Source organism: Erpetoichthys calabaricus, chromosome 4, assembly GCF_900747795.2.
Source record: "Erpetoichthys calabaricus chromosome 4, fErpCal1.3, whole genome shotgun sequence".
Lineage (NCBI taxonomy): Eukaryota > Metazoa > Chordata > Cladistia > Polypteriformes > Polypteridae > Erpetoichthys > Erpetoichthys calabaricus.
In genome coordinates this window covers 217,696,685-217,714,978 of record NC_041397.2, presented here as the reverse complement: position 1 = coordinate 217,714,978, position 18,294 = coordinate 217,696,685, and the positions used below count along the sequence as shown (strand labels likewise).

The 18,294-nt window shown below is 37.0% G+C and overlaps 1 protein-coding gene across 1 annotated transcript in view; it reads left to right on the top strand.

Annotated features, from left to right (window-relative positions):
* The window catches only part of tenm4 (teneurin transmembrane protein 4), a 679,712-nt gene that overhangs the window by 282,321 nt on the left and 379,097 nt on the right, over positions 1-18,294 (top strand). The window contains exons 3-4 of the mRNA XM_051926453.1: positions 948-1,235; positions 13,832-14,101. Of these exons, the coding sequence (XP_051782413.1) occupies positions 1,013-1,235; positions 13,832-14,101 (493 nt within the window). The 5' untranslated portion in view covers positions 948-1,012. The remainder of the gene's footprint in view (positions 1-947; positions 1,236-13,831; positions 14,102-18,294) is intronic.

The following is an 18,294-nucleotide window of genomic DNA, read 5'->3' as shown; positions in this document are numbered from 1 at the left end:
CAAATGTCTTAACATATACATTTTGTTGTACAATAAGATTTCTCTTTTTAATGCTATTTTAAAAGTACAGTAACTTAGAATATTTCCTTAGATCAAAGCATTAACATTCAGATTCTACAGGCAGTAAAGGTAGATTAAAGTACTTACTTTGTTAATTAAAATGAGCAAGATAAACTTTAAATTAATAATAATTTATTATTCATGGTGTGTAATTTTATGTGTTGGTCATTAACTATATCTAAAGAGTGTAATTATGTTTTTTATCTAATTTATATCTGACATTAGACGAGCACAGTGGTTAGATTAGGCGAAGACATCCTGCAAAAGCAAAGATTAAAACTGTCTTTTCAAACAGATGCAACTACAAACATGGTGTTTCCAGAAGGCTTCAAAAAGATGTTTATAATAGAAAGAAAATCATGCATTATTGAGTCTTTATCCTGATACTTTCATTTACAAACTAACAATGGTTGGAAAAGAAACAGTATTTTTGAGAAACATTTAAATAATATTGTCAGCACAGAGTAATTTAGATTTCTCTGTGCTCCTTTTAATTTAATCTGCATTATGGTACATTTATCAACTGCTTGACTAGAGATTTGAACTCTGCAAGCTTTCATTTAAATAGCATTTAATTACCATACTCTATCATTTTTAAGTGGGTCTAATCTTTCATCTTTTTAACCCAGAGACACAAAGTAAATGTTATGGGGAAACCTGTTTTGGTTATGCAGTATTCATTATGTTTACTTTTGCTGTTTTTTTGTCATTGGATCAACAAAATATTTTCTACACAAATTTAAAATAAACTATAAATGGTAAAAAATATTCATTGCTTTGATTCTTGCATTGTAATACAAATAACTAAATTAGGCTTTTAGGGAAATCAAAGCAAAAGCTATTATATTAGATTATTAACATCTTGGTGTTTCTTGTGTTTTCAACAGGGTACCTGGGGCTAATTTTATACCCCCATCAAAGTTTTAATGTTGAATACTCAGACTAAACAGCCATGGATGTGAAGGAACGAAAACCATACAGATCTCTGACAGCTCGGCGAGATACAGAACGGCGCTACACTAATTCTTCTGTGGAAAGTGAAGACAGCAAATTACATCCTAAATCCTACAGCTCTAGTGAGACCCTGAAAGCTTTTGACCAGGATTCCAGACTGGCCTACGGCAGCAGAGTCAAAGAAATGGTGCACCTTGAGTCTGATGAATACTGCAGGCAAGGTAAATTAAGCTATAAAGTCCTTATCTCTTGCTAGGAGGCCAAATCATTCTTTCAAAAAAAGTGGTGTAGCAAATTGATGTATTTATTCAGATAATTTTGAAAAATTGCCATTTGACAAGATTATAATTATATGTGTATGTGAGATTGTGTCTTTTTTAACACTACAGAATTTATCATGGCACTGGGAAATGGTGACATGTTGCATGTTGGTTGGACATGTAAGTAAGGATATCAGTGTAGTCTGTTGATTTAACAATACTAATAATAATAATAATAATACTACTCTGACGGTGGTTGTCACAATACCAAAATTTCAAACTTCGACACGATACTAAGAAAAGTATTTAATTTCAATATCATTTTTGATACCCAATGCAGTATATAATGTAACTCAATAAAAAAATTATTTAAACTGGTAATTCTTTATTCATTAAAATGTACACATTGATGAAAACAAATGATAGAAATTTAGTCATTAAATGCAAAATTTTGCAAATATTACTAAAAGGTAAGAGTAAAGTTTCTGAAATAATAAAAAGTAAAGAAATTCAAATCCTGTCAACCAATTTTTTACATTGATGAAAACAAACACTGTTATTGATTTAGTACAAATAAATGTTACAAATGTTCTTAAATGTTAATTGAATACGTATTGTAATCTGTTGTAAACATTATACATAGAAATATTTAAACAAACATTAAGTAAACGTTCAAGGAACATTAATGTGGTCTGTAAACAATTGTTCAGAAAAGTAATGCACAAACAGAATACAGTGATCCCTCGCTATATCGCGCTTCATCTTTCGCGGCTTCACTCCATCGCGGATTTTAAATGTAAACATATGTGAATATATATCGCGGATTTTTCACTGCTTCGCGGATGTCTGCGGTCTACAGTACGTGTGCTTCCTCAGTTGATTTGCCCATTTGAATTCAAACAAGGGATGCATTTGAATTCAAACAAGGGACGCTATTGGCGGATGGCTGAGAAGCTACCCAATCAGAGCACGCGGTTAAGTTCCTGTGTGCTGCTGATTGGCTCAGCAACGGAGTGCTGCATTAACCAGGAAGTATAATCTCATTCAGCATTAATGCACGTTACTGCTAATGCTTCAGGATTGCAGAAAAGGTAAAAGTTTTGGATATGTTGAAGGAAGGAAACAGCTACACCGCTGCAGGACACAATTACAGCATCAATGAGTCCACAATTCTTTTTATTTAAAAAGGAGGAAAAGCATATAAGATCTATGGCCGCAGTGTCCTTTAATCAGGGCGCAAAACGAGTTGCAAGTGGACGTGATAAGGCAGTAGTCTGGATGGAATCTGCTTTAGGGATTTGGATTGAAGAGTGATGGAAGAAGAACAACGGCGGTGCTAAACAGTCGCCTGAAGAGGCTCCTTTAGAAGAGCTGTAACGCTATCCTTTGTTGTGCAGTAAAATTAAACTCATCGTTATCGGACAAGTCGTCGTGTCATTGTTGGTGAGTAACCATAATTAATTATTTACGTACAGTACTTATTACATGTACATAGTTTAGTGTCGCTGTACACACATTTTACTGTATATAATTTTTCTTGCATTGTACGTATTTATAGCTGGTGGCCTGCCTGTTGTAATGGCTGTAACGTATGTGATATCGGAGACGCTCGATATCTTTAAAATAATATTTAGGTTTTACTGTATGTAAACTGTGTTTACATACATAATTTCAACGAATCTTACCTAATATCTAAGAGAATACAAAGAGTTTATGCTGTATAACTGTGCGTGAAATGTTTATAATAGTGTGGGAGAGTTTATAAGGGCTTGAAATATATAAAAATAACCATATAAACATATGGTTTCTACTTCGCAGATTTTCTTATTTCGTGGGTGGCTCTGGAACGCAACCCCCGCGATGGAGGAGGGATTAGTGTAATACACTTAAAGGCTTTGCATAAATGCAAAAAGTGTACATTGCACTTTTATTTAAATAAACTTTGATATCTTTGTACTGTATCTTCAAAATTTTTTTTAAGAAAAACTAAAATGTCAACATGCTCTTCTGTTTGACCTCTGTGTGCTTTTTCTGGGGTGTAAATGAACTTTGATGAGCTAAATACATGCTGTCAAGCACATCTAGAAGTACAGTAAATTAGCTCATGGTTAAGTAGTGCCACTGTTTGTGCAGTTGAGCAGTGAAAAGTTGCAGTATCTTACATTATATAGGAAAAGTGATGAAACATAATTTTAAAATCGCATGTAATAAAATTAAGTATTAATAAAGATTTTTGCCTCTGAATGAACATCCCAGAAAAAAATTGACCCACAGGTAAAAATAATTGAAGCCCCCTGTCTGGATTGTTAGATGTTTAACTGATTACAAAAAAAAACAAAACATTTTAACCTGTAGAAAAAAATAAATTTCTCATCCCTAGTTCAAACGCAGCAGTTTACTGGTTTATACTTAATTGTGTTTCTGTAATTTAGAAATAAGATATTTTTTAAAGAAATTTTTGCATTGACGCACTTGCAAATCTTGCATATAGGCTTGCATATATCTCGTAGCTGCTACAAAGCCAAAATATTGTTATTAAAAATAAATGCCACTCTGAGACAGAGCTGCAACTTGAGCCAAGGTGAACTGGAAGTTGTGACGATGCGGGTTCAGCTCCATGCTCCCACTTCCTTTTTGGGAGCTCTTGAACCCAACACCATTGGTAATGTAACCGGATGAGCTGGTGAAAAGTGTAAACAGTGCTTTTATTAAAAACCAACAAAACAAATCCAAAGTGTTCAAATAAATAGTGCAGTGCAATCAAATGTCAGTAAATAAATAATCCATTAAAAACAAGTGGTCCAAAGTGGAGGTTAAAATAATTCCAATAATTCTATTAAAAACAAGGTTAAAAACAAAGGCAGGAAGCAGTCCTTTAAAAAGAAAACTCGGTGCCTTCTTTAGCTGGCGGCTCCCCTGCTTCTCCCATCTGGGCCCTGCAACAGGGGAGTTGCCCTACCTGCAGCTGACCTTCTCCTTCTGATGGTCTGGTAGCTTCTTGATCTCTGGCTTTGTTTATTTCCTTCAGATCGAGACTTGGATTCCTCAGTGACCAGGGCACTCAGGCCAGGGCTTCAACCTCTTGAGCTTCCGACTCGCGCTGCCTTCCGTGGCCTTACGTGGCAAGCTGTTCTTGATTGTGGTCACTCCTGCTTCTCTGCAAATTTCAGCAAAAATGACCCAATCCATCTGCCCCCGGGTGCCGGTCAAACACCCATCTAGGGCTCGCTTCTCCCAGCTCTCTGTTGTTATTACAGCGAGCCTGTTCTCTCTCGCTCGCTTGCTCAAAGGGCTCCTTCACTTCCTTCCTTCTCCATTAACCTTCGTTCTTTTCTTTCTTTTTTCTCTCCCTCTGCACTCGCACTCCTACTATATATAATTGGGACGTGGCACAGGTGCGGCAGTTAGCAGCTCCTGGCATCAATCATGGACATGGGTGATCCCACACCTGTGCATTTCAATGTGGAAACACCCAAGCCCGCATCGCGCCTAGGAACTGCTCTAACTACACTACCACGCCTCCTCTTTAAGCCGCAAATGTGGTGATTATTTATTTAAAACTGGCCTGTTATTCTGAGCTGCGGACCTGCTATATCACAGAAGTGTATTAGTAATGTAGGAGTTGATACCATGAAAAGTGAGTATTCAAATAATTTTAACATGTTAAAATCAATAGTTGGAGATAATTTAATACTTTTCACAACTTTACCCAGGAATGCAGAGTATATACTTAGTCAGTGGTATGAATGTTGATTTTAACATTTTCAGGGTGGATGTCGACTTTTGTCAAAACGAGGGGTTGACAGTGGTAATCAACAGTAAACGGTGGCAAAACCCACCATTATGTTTTAATTGGACTCTCATTGCTAGAAGGAATGTTAGCTTCATTGGTTTGACCGAGATTCCCTGCGTTCACACAAGTAGAAAGGAGTAAACAATGGCAAAAATTCCATCAACATCTGGCGAGAGATCGAAGCAAAATGAAAAGCAAAATACTCCATGGGCGATGTTTAACACTTTATTGCTGAATTGGACTCTGACTTATCAGACTCCAATTTTGATACAAGTGATTGAAAATTAATGTGAGGTACTAACATCAACTGATCGTGGTGCTGAGCAGGTTTGTGTAGCTGATGTGTCTATGGCAACGTCCACCTGGGAGGACCGCCACTTACAATGACAAGAGGTACAGACCAGATAACGATGCACTACGACCACCGCTGCTGCCCCTGTCCCCCACCACTTGAAGACAGCCTGGGAGCCAACCTGCCATGTATTCTTGGCAACCAATGCACGTAGCAACAGACATTTTATTTTGATTTCTGTGTGAAACCATTGCTTCATGTGCTTTTCAGAAAACTGCATTTTTTGGAAAAAAAATATTCAGCCCTCAAAGTGGTAAAGAGATGTCAAAGTGAATAGTTTTCTTTTACTTTATCTTTGTTTTTTTAGTTATAATTTTTATCAGTATTTATTTTCAATAGCTATTTTTCATTTATAATCATTATTAGTTTTTGTGTAAGGTAGATGAATTAATTTCATCTTTGGTTTAAACAAGTGCTGTGCATTTTTTTTTTTTTGGTGTTTACTTACAACTAATACCCCTGTGACTTTGGGTTAGAATGACATCAATGTCCCATTTTGTATGTTGCAAAAAAGCTGCTATATAAGGTTGGCATTACAAAAGGGCACCCCACCATAAAAAATTTTACTCCAGTACCCCAAAAATTTTGGGGAGCAGCTGGCCAACCTGTGTGAACCCATAAAATTACCATTAAATTGGAAGAGGGAAATAGTGAATTTCCCCTATCTATCTATCTATCTATCTATCTATCTATCTATCTATCTATCTATCTATCTATCTATCTATCTATCTATCTATCTATCTATCTATCTATCTATCTAAAGATATTTACAGCTAATAAACATTTATTAAAAATGGTTTATTGTATATAATTAAATAAGTAAATAAATAAATAAATAAATAAATAGGCAAATAAACAAAAAAATTAATAAATTAATAAATTTTTTAATAAATACACACATAGGGATCTGTGAACCGATCACAGATTTTCATGTTACTTGATCCACCGATTCTGATACAAATTCCAATTTCTTTTCATTATTCCTTTAAAAAACATTTTACACTAATCTCCTGTATAACAAGATACATGGGAACCCTATGACCTATATTAAAGAGTATTTTTATAATTAAGCTATAGAGCACAGGTGTTAACTGCTCATTTTTTATTAACAAAATAAAATTCTGTAGGCTTATTATTCAGTGACCATAAAATACTAAATGCTCTGATTGAATCTTTTTATTGAAATCAGGCGATTCTGATCAACGGCCAGTCAATAAGAGTATCCCTACATACACACTTTGGTCTGGAATGACTGTAAAACAAGAAAATTCAAAAGAAGAAAAGCTCTGACTTGGCTGTCACAGTCACAGTGAAGCATTATGCAGACACACTTGACACACTTCTGCTGAATAATTTGTTACCTGAAGCTACTCAGTGCTAGAGTGTCAGAGAGAGGATCTACAGCATTTTTCATAATAGACCTCAATTTTGTTTTAATACTCTCCTTTGCGTTGACCTCGGTCCAAAGTGTGTCCTATAACTGAGCTTCTGGGCCTTTTCTTGAAGCGATGTTACCAACCCAGCACACCACAGAGTAGAAAAATGCACTGGTCATTACAGAGTTATAGAAGACGTGAAGGATATACTTCCCACATTAAAAGAACACAGTCTTCTAAGGAAAAAGAACCTGCTCTGCCCTTGATTGATGTGGACCCCCAGGTACTTGTAGGAGTGGAACACTTCTACATCCACTCCTTGATTTGTGATTGGACATAGAGGCTGTTTGGCGCGGTGAAAGTCAATAACCAGTTCCTTGGTTTTGCTGATGTAAAGATGCAGATAGTTATCTTTGCTATAAGAAACAAATTTCTCCTCCTGACTCCTTGATTTTGTCCCATCTCCTTTATCAATTCACCCCTTAAGTGCACAATCATCTGAGAATTTATGCACATGACATGACCTGGTGTTATATTTATAGGTGTACAGAGTAGAAAGAAAAGGAGACAGGACTGTTCCTTGTGGTGCTCCAGTATTGCTCACATCCGTATCAAAAACACGGTACTTGAGTCTCACAAACTGCAGTCTGCCTAACAGATAGTCTATGTTATAGTTATTATTGTTAATACGTCAAGTACTTCAAATCCAAGGCAATTTAATATTTTAAGTGAATCATTATAATGATAGCAGCTTTCATTTATCAATCCATCCAGTGGGACATACAAGGAAATACTAAACACATAGTAGTATTGCTCTACACATTCACATAAACACACAAACACTGGGCTGGCTTATTTACAGTAATATAAACAATAGCCTGCAAACATCACATCGACAATGACCTGGCAGAGTCTGTTGGTGGTGTCAGGCAGTGACACTAAGAAATGATTTACCTCTCTAACAACATTTTAAAAGATGTAATATACTTTAGTGCTTATCATATTAACTTAGAATAACGTATAAGATTCACCAAGTATATTCCTGAACTTAAGACCATGACCTAGTAAATGAATAATACAGTAGAATGAAACCCCTTTGATTGTGAATAAATTAATATTCTTAGATTTATCAATAAATGTGAATTGAAATAAAAAACAGGATCTGTAACTGATTTGCTCTATCAAAATGAATCTAATTTCCATGTATGCTGTATAAAGTAAGCAATACTTTGTGTCTTGACCAGAAGTGCACGCTGGTATTTTTATTTTTCACTAGTATTTTTATTTTTATTCTTGTTTATTGCATTGTTTCTTGAAAACAAACTATAGCTCACTTTTTAAATAAAAACATTTTGATTTTGTATGAATAATACGATTTTGTTCTGAATTGTCTGTGGATTTCCTTGGTCGATATATTTCTTGGTCCTTCATCTGGCTGTCTACGTGTTGGCTGTATTTTTTCATTGGCAGCTATGCTGTTGTTCTTTGGATTATTATTGCTTGGATTATTCTTTCTCCATTACTCCATTTCATTATGCCCTTATTTTAGTACACGGCAACGGAACTTTTCCAGGTATGCTTTCACTCCGCTGAGCCACCCCCCGAATTGTACCGGCAACTGGACATCATTTGTTATGTCCATCGTAAGTCCAGTAGGAACTTCAGTTTCAATGACACAAACCCAACACAATCTTTTTGGTCTTCCAACCAATGATGCTCAAGGAAATTTGGCTGGACTGCCGATTACAGCATGCTAATTAAGATTGCTAGGATGGCTAACGATGGGCTTGTTGTTAACAGTATCACTGTTGGACTTTTTAAGATCTGATTGCTTCAGAATAAGGGTCCATTCATTTATGACCTTTTGCACGATCATAAGTATGATTTTATGTGTCTTGTTGAAACCTGGAAGCTAATCACTTTTTATATCTTGTCACGCTTGGGTCATAGATTTGCACAGAAACACAGGAGGTTGTAGAAAACAGGAATTTTATTCAAACACTGCAAACAAACATTTGTCTCTTTTTCAAAAGTTTAAACATGCTCCATGACAAGTCAGAGACGACAGTTCCGCCAGGAGCAGAGAATGTCAGAGAGAGAGAGAGAGAAGCAAACAATCAATTCCAAAACTAACAGGTGCCCGTACAGGCTTTTAATGTAAGCGGAGTACCGCACGAGAGGCTTATAACGCGACAAAGCCGCCAGTAAGGTAAGGAGCAAAGGTAGAATGTAGTCTGTCAACGTTTTTCAGGGGTTTTCCCAGGAGCGTCTGTATTCTCTAGGGGTGTGATCAGCTCCCCAGCTCACAATTTGAATCAGGCTGTGCCCCAAGCGTTTGTCAACACCTGTCAGCCTTGGTACTCCAGTAGACGGGGTGGCCTCGTGGTAATTTACAATGATAAGTGGAAAGTGTCTTCAGTGGCTCTGCCTGTAAACACCCCATTTGTGTCCATTGTTCTACAAATCATTGGGCCCATTCCTAATAATTGTTTGCATTTATATAGCGCTTTTGTCACTACTCAAAGCGCTCAGCAATTGCAGGTTAAGGGCCTTGCTGAAGGGCCCAACAGAGCAGAATCCCTTTTGGCATTTACGGGATTTGTACCGGCAACCTTCCGATTGCCAGTGCAGATCCCTAACCTCAGAGTCACCACTCCGCTGTGTACTGTACTATCCACTGTTTACCAACCACCCAGACCTAATAAGGACTTTTTAGATGAACTTTTAAGCTTTTTAACTTCTCTTTGTCTCTAATGTTATGTTGGTGGGTGATAAGAATATACACGTGGATAATGTTAATTACTCTCTTGTTATGGATTTTATGTCTTGTCTTGACAGTTTTGGCTTACAGCAGTATATTGATTTTTGTACACATTGTAAAGGTCACATTCGTGATCTTATTTGTTGCTCTGCTGTAAATCCTCTTTAATTGTACTGCATCTGATCGTAATTTAATATCCTTTAATGTTAACTTAACACTCTCCAAAACTAAGGAATATCGCTGTGTTTCATTTTGTAACTTTAACTCTTTCAGGGCTGATGTCGACTTTTGTCAAAAGGAGGAGTTGACAATGGTAATTGACTGTAAGCTTTGACAAAATCAACCGTTATGTTTTAGAAAATTAGATTCATTGGTTTGACCGAGATTTCCTGCGCTCATGTGAGTAGCAAGGCGCACACAATGGCAAAAATGGCACTGACATTTGGAGAGAGATCAAAGTGAATGCATAAAGCAAAACACTCCATGGAAGACGTTTTGCCTGTTATCTCTGAACTGGACTCGTTGGACTCAGATTTTGATACAAGTGATTGGAAACAAATGTCAGGTTCCAGCTTCAGCTGATTGGTCCCCAGCTAATCGTTGTACTGACATTGTTCGCCAGGAAGGACTGCCACTTAACAATGATAAGAGGTAGAAACCAGATTGCAATGCACTGTGACTTTGACTCAGCCATGCAAAGACAGCCTGGCAGCAAGCCTGATGCATATTCTTGGCAAACTGGCAGCCACAGCATGCAGCAACAGATGTTTTATGTTGATTTCTGTGTGAAACCATTGCTTTTCAGAAACTGTTTTTTGGAGAAAATATTCAGCCCTCAAAGAGCTAAGAATGTCCATGTATCTACTCTCTGCAGTGGAATCAATAACCTCCCATGTAAAGAAACTTTTTTTAACAACTGATGAACTGGTTTCCTATTACAATGATTGATTACATAGTCTACTAGACAGTCTTGCTCCTTTAAAATCTCTGCCTGTTTCTTTTGCCTGTTCTGCTCCTTTGTACACCCCTGAGCTCCGTCAGCTTAAAGCTAAAGGCCATAGACTAGAACGTTTGTCTGCTAAGACAGGGTTTGCTAAACATAAAAAAGTATCATGATCAGTTGCTTTTTAATAAGGATGCTGTTTCTGCTGACAAATCTGCCTACTATACTGAACAGTTTAGGGTAGGTGAAGGGAATTCTAGAGCTGTTAAAAGGGTTCTATGGCTACCTAATGCCTTTGCACTGCACCTTTACTCCACTGCACAATGTGATATTTTTATGAAATTCTTTAATTCAAAAATTAGCAATACAGTACACCCCCAAAATTCACGGGGGGGTTTTGTTCCTAGAGCACCGACGAATCGCGAAAAACTGCAACTTTTGGATGTGGTTAAAAAATGCCTTTTAAATGCCTATTTTTATAGTTTAAACCCTAAATACAGTATGCCCCCAAAGCACTTTAATTTCTTTGCAAACTCAACTTAATACATTAATACATTACATAAAAAAATTACCTTAATACATTACCTAAAAACAGAATGTAAAGGTAAACCCATATATTGTACAGTACTGTACTACTATGTCTCCCGCGGTGCTAGAATGTAAAATACAGATATTACTGCTGTACGTACTGTAATTCATGCAAGCGCGTTTTCTTTGGTATGCGCTGTTGTTTTCTTTGTTATAAGTAGAGTAAATACATAATAATTTCATTTAATTAAAATACAGTAAAATGTACGGGTACTCTCCAATGATCAATGATATTGATGATGATGATGAAGTAGCTGTACAGTACAATGCAGAGAATGTAAAACTCCTCGGGTGGCGCCTCTTCTTCAGGCGCCTCAGGAGGAGTCGTATCTTTGGACGGGTCTTCTTCTGGTGGGGTTTCGTGCTGGCTTTTCATTGTAGGTTTCAGGAACATTGTGATGGGAAGTTGCTACATTGTCTCCTATAGTGAACTGCTGGTACAATTTCTGTGCTTTCTCACAGATGATGTTACCGTCCAAGGGGATGTTCTTCTTCCTGCAGTCGGTGATCCACAATGCCAAGGCAGCGGTGGTAAACCCACTCACCTGGAGACGCGTCACAGGTCAGCAGTCAATCAGCAGCAAGGAGAAATGAATAACGCTCTCGGATTGGCTACTTTCACCATCCCAAACTGCGTTTCCTTATGCGGTGGTAAACCCACTCACCTGAAGACGCGTCACATGGCAGCAGTCAATCAGCATCAAGGAGAAATGGATAACGCTCTCAGATTGGCTACTTTCACCATCCCAAACCGTGTTTCCCTCAGTGGTTGCTTCCTGTTCTCTCCACAGCACAGTATTGCCACGAAAAAAGCCATAAGAAATTGTGGAGGATATTTCCGCTTTCCGCTAACAATTAATAGAAAAATCTGTGAACGACTGAGTCCGCGAACCCTGAACCGCGACTTCGCAGGGGTCTACTGTATACATAAGCAACTGACATCATCAGTTTGTACATTACACAATATGCTTAACCTTGCCTCTGGTAGGCCCTTCTCAAATTCCTTTTCATCCTTTAAACTCATTTTTGTCTCTGAAATCTCTGATCTCATTAAAAAATCTGAATCTTCCACTTCTCACATCCAATTCCCACTCATTTGGTAAAAGCTTGTCTTCCTTCTATTTTCTCATTAATAACTGATATTGTACATTCATTGCTTTCTTCTGGTTTTGCTCCTTCAGCTCTTAATATGGCTGCTATAACTCCTGTTTTAAAGAAACCAGGTGGTGACCCTGATAATCTGAACAATTTTCGACCAAATTCAAATCTGACATGTTTATCTAAAATACTTGAAGAAACAGTTGCAGCACAGGTACAAATGTACCTTACTGATAATGATCTATATGAGCAGTTTCAGTCTGATTTTTTGTTCTTTAAATAGTACAGAAACAGCTTTGGTTAAAATTTCTAATGATTTGCTAATGGCCACTGACTGTTGACCATTTTGGTATTGTTTGACCTGAGTGCAGCATCTGATACCGTCTCCCATAGTATTTTGTTAGACAGATTAGACTCCATTGGAATCTTTGATATTTCTTAAACTTGGTTTGCATCATATCTCTCTGGTCATACACAGCTTGATCAACTCAAGAGTTTTAGATCTCGGCCAACCTCAGTCACTAGTGGTGTTTCCCAAGGCTCTGGTTCTCTTCTAATTTTCTGAAACTTAATGATAAAACTGAGGTTCTCCTCATTGGCATTAAATCTACTCTTGCCAAACTTGACAGTTTTTCCTTGACAATTGATAAATTAACTTCATATGTAGCTAATGCAAAAAGACTTTTAATTAGCTAAACCAGATTGTTCTGGTAGTGAACATGGGTGCATGTGCAAATGTACCCAGTAACTGAACTACAACAGGACATATGACTGAATGAAATCAAAAGCTACACTAATAGAAATGCTGACTAAAACATGCAATTTCAGTGTTAAACTTAAAAAAAAACTTATGTTGACTTCATCCATCTGCTTGTCAAACACACAGTCAACAGTCATATTATTGATCAGTTTTTTGATGCAGTATTTCTACGAGAAATGAGTGTATTTGGATTTATTTAGAGTTCCCAATATAGACATTCCTTTCTCAGTAAAATATTATAAATCCTCCAGTGCAATTTGGACTTTCTTTTGATCATTTTTCCCCTCTGTAAACATCCACCAAACTGCTGTTATTAAATGTCACTTTCTTGCTTTTAACCTAGCAAAATGGCATCTAAAACCAAACCATCTCCCCAGATTACAGTTGTTAATACTCTGGAATATTAGTCTTAGATCTAATTGCCCTAAACTAAAAATTGCTTACATATTGGCAAGTATTACATTTACTTTGTGGTCATCATTTCTTGGGTAAGTCAGCCCATCTTCCATCAAGTTTACCAAAAAAGATTATACAATTCAAGTTTATATGTTTCATGTTAATTTGTGGCTGGTAAATAAAAATATAAATTATATACCACCCATAACAAGCACTTAAGTATTCCTATTTTACATGTACAGTATGTAGCTAAAAAGTGATTTTCACAAAGAAAAAGAGTATAATGTGAGTAAGGTGTTTTTTGATGTTTGAGCTCTTAACTAAAACTGTGATAGGTCTGACATTTTAATATCTTGCTTTCTATTCAATATAGTGACCTTTATATTTTTACAGAAATTGTTTATTTTGATACAGTAACAGTTATTTATTGCTGAAATCATTTCTGCAGTTGCCCTAAATCTGGAAAAATTATGCATATTTTATTTCCTAGGAGCTGATTTCTCACTCAGAGATTTGGGTTTTGCCGAAGTAATGACTCAGCATAACACAGGCTACCGGACAGATATTGGATTGCCTCATCGTGGCTACTCCATTAGCGCAGGCTCTGATGCTGACACAGAAATGGATGGAATCATGTCTCCAGAACATGCAGTCAGACTATGGGGGCGTAATGCCAAATCAGGACGCAGTTCTTGTTTGTCCAGTAGAGCCAATTCAAATCTCACTCTTACAGACACAGAACATGAAAACACAGAAAATGGTAAGAATCTCTTTTACATTAATTGATAATAAAATATAGCAATGGCTTAATATTTTGAACATGTTTTAGTTAAGTTAGAGCATCTAACTACAATGTGGGTGATTGTGCAGTGGTAAAGATATTATATGTGTATTTGTTATTTAGACTCATGTTGTGATGTAAAGATATTTCCATTATCTAACATGAATGTTAAATAAACAACAATAGATAAGGACTAATATACTATAAAAATATAGTTGCTTTCCTCTTTCTTCTTCATTTTTACACTTAGATAATTACTTAAATATTTTGTTTTTCTTGCTTCTGTTACTTTTTCTGGCTCAGGAGAATGTTTGTTGTTAGAAGCCCATCTAGTTTTAGGTGTTTAGAATATTGAACCCTAGTCTTCAGATGTTGAATTTTGTATACAGCATGGGTGTCGAACCGCAGTTGCTGCAGGTTTTCATTCTAACCATCTTCTTCATTAGTGACCAGTTTTTGCTGCTAATTAACTTCTTTTGCTTTATTTTTATTTAATTGGCTCAGGCCCCATAGTTGTCTCTTTTTCTTTAATTAGAAGCCAAACAATAAGACACAAAACGAGCTGCCACATGACCAGCTCACCTGTGCCTGTCACACAATATCTGAAAATAACGAAAATGTGAAGGTCTCGGTAAGGCTGATCTCTCAGGTCACCAAAACAGTTTGACGAGCCGAAAATCAACAGTTTTGGAAATGTTTGCTGTGGCAGAATGAGAGCAGCAACAGGCCACGGAATTAAATAACGGGCTTAATTAACAGCAAGAATCAGCTTCTCGTTAGATTTGTTGGAGTGAAATTGGTTGGAGTTTGAAATCTCAGTTTAGCTGCTCATCTGTTGGCTCGTTTCACGTCTCATTTCTGTTTGGCTGCCATTTCATGAAGAAACGAATCAATTCAGAGGACTGAATCCTTAAAAACAGGGCTATTAAAATGAAGGGGAAAGGAGTTAGTTAGAAGTGAAAACTGGTCACTGATTAGGAAAAGGGTCAGAATGAAAACCTGCAGCCACTGCGGCTCTCCAGGCCGGGAGTTTGACACCCCTGGTATACAGTATATCATATACTTTATTTTTTTTGTTTCTTGCGAAAAATAATGTCATATACTAGTAAGTGCTTATTGGATAAATGTTAATTTAGTTAAATTTATTTGATTTTTTTTTTTTTGCTTCTTTAAAGAGAAAAGTTAAGCATTTTGGTATATTACTATTATACATCTGATACTCTGTTTTAGGAAGGTTTCTGAACATAGAACCATAAGTCCACTTATAGCTATACTGCATTAAAGCAATTACTCATACACTATATCTTTGGTGGTTTTGTCAAATATTTATTTCTTAAATATTTTTATATTATTCACTACATTCTTTTTGTATTTATAAACAGACATAATTAATTAATAATTAATTTATTAATTTACAAATGCTACAATCTTTATGGCCAGAAAAAAAATTTCAGTGTTTTATTAAAATGCTAATTTTGGTAAACATTTCTTTGTGGCTGATTCTGCCTGCATTATCTTCATGTGTCTGCAGTCCTCTTAGAAAAGCAAGCTCAGTAAAAGATGGATGGATCATAATTTTATTTACTGTTTGAAAACAGTAACTACTGTAGTTTACAAATTACTCTATCATGTCTGTTCTGTTGAAATATTTTATGAAGAACATGGGCTGAAAAGTTACTAATATTTATAGTCAAAGTCTAATAGTAAACCTGTTTCATTCAGCAAAGCACTTAAGCTAGCTGAACAAATATTAATTCATCTTAAAAATTAGAAAAAAACATTGGCAGCTAGTAGTTTCACTCTCCAATTTACAGTCAGAAAAAGTGTTCAATTTTTGATAATCTTGCTTTCCCAGAGACATATCTTCAGTGAAGTCATTTATAGTATAACATAATTGGCAAAATATGCTTAAAGTTTTTATAAGAGCACTTACACTTGTAGCTGTGGAAAAAAACATTTTAAATCAACTCTTCTGTCATAAAAACATGTGCACTTTTCGTTGTCATTACTGCTATGTTGTACTGTACAACTCTCATGCATCTCGTTGCGAAAGTCTTATGAAAACCTCCCACTAATCTTTGAGATGTAGGATGTATTTTTAGTGCTTTGTTTGGAGTGTAACACTGAGAAATGAGATATAGGATTTACAAAGTTGAGGTCTTTTTTATTTTCTTGCTTGCTTTTATTTTCTTACTGATTGTTTTTAAGCTACATTTTCTGTTTTAGGCAGTATATGCTACTAAAACAGCTACTGGTTACCCAGACAGTGGAACACTTTCCTGTCATATCTGAAGCTATATTTATCCATCCATCCATTTTCCAACCCGCTGAATCTGAACACAGGGGTCTGCTGGAGCCAATCCCAGCCAACACAGGAACCAATCCCGGGCAGGGTGCCAACCCACTGCAGGACACACACACAAACCAAGCACACAATAAGGCCAATTTAGAATCGCCAATCCACCTAACCTGCATGTCTTTGGACTGTTTGAGGAAACCTGAGCACCTAGAGGAAACCTACACAGACACGGGGAGAACATGCAAACTCCACGCAGGGAGGACCTGGGAAGTGAACCTGGGTCTCCTAACTGTAAGGCAGCAGCGCTACCACTGCGCCACCGTGCCGCCCAAGCTATATTTAGGTTAGTGTAAAACTACAGTTCATGCTATAAGAGACAGTGTTGTCAACACTGGAAAGACTCTCATGAATATTGATTTTGAATTAATTGAAATTGACAAGAGGAAAATAAAACATACAGTATATTAGTTATGTTTCACTGTTGCTGAGGAGAAAGGAAACCAGCTGCCGTTTGCTCATAATGCACCTCTATCAATGGATAAACTAAGCTGGCATTCACAACAAATAGAAAAGTACTAAGTCACTTAACACTAGAATTACCAGAGTCTACGAAAAAACTCGTAGATCCGGCCCACCTTAAATCGCTTCTTAAATCCGTTTGCACCTCTCTGCCAGCGTCTTTTGTCATCTAATTGTGCTGATAAAGACAAGCTGCAAGCAGCCGGCTATTCCATCCCCCCACCGACTTAGAATGTGCACGAACTTCTCCCAGCTTATGCCTTGATTGATTATCTGGGAGTGAAATGGAGTTTTAGAGTGGAAATAATAGATTGTTATTTGGAACACATGCATTTCATGTGTATTCCGTTTCTACAGTAATCTGTGTAAACACATTGTTAAAACAGAAAGTTTTTCATATTTTAGTAATAAATGTTACAAAATGTAGGCATAAACTATAAAATGTGTGAAGCCTGAAGTCCAAAGATCAAATAAACACTTTCACAAAAGGTTCAAAAATGATATGACAGCTTCCGTGGCGTACCAGTAAGATTGGCAGACTCAGAGCGCAGCAGGCTTGCCATGCCTCAGAGACCCGAGTTCGATTCCCTGCCGGATAGAAAATGTTATTTTTTTTTCTTTTTAACCTTCGCCGCTCTACCTACCTGCCTGAACTCCTTGTCTAGCTACAGTAATCCCTCCTCCATCGCGGGGGTTGCGTTCCAGAGCCACCCGCGAAATAAGAAAATCCGCGAAGTAGAAACCATATGTTTATATGGTTATTTTTATATTGTCATGCTTGGGTCACAGATTTGCGCAGAAACACAGGAGGTTGTAGAGAGACAGGAACGTTATTCAAACATTTGTCTCTTTTTCAAAAGTTTAAACTGTGCTCCATGACAAGACAGAGATGACAGTTCTGTCTCACAATTAAAAGAATGCAAACATATCTTCCTTTTCAAAGGAGTGCGTGTCGGGAGCACAGAATGTCACATAGATAGAGAAAACAATCTCTAGCAAACAAATCAATGGTGCTGTTTGGCTTTTAAGTATGCGAAGCACCGCGGCACAAAGCTGTTGAAGGCGGCAGCTCACACCCCCTCCGTCAGGAGCAGGGAGAGAGAGAGAGAGAGAGAGATAGAGAGAGACAGAGAAAAACAAACATGCAAAAATCAATACGTGCCCTTCGAGCTTTTAAGTATGTGAAGCACTGTGCAGCATGTCGTTTCAGGAAGCAGCTGCACAAAAGATAGCAACGTGAAGATAATCTTTCAGCATTTTTAGACGAGCGTCCGTATTGTCTAGGTGTGCGAACAGCCCCCCTGCTCAATCCCCATACGTCAGGATCACAGATAGTCAGCGCAAGAGAGAGAGA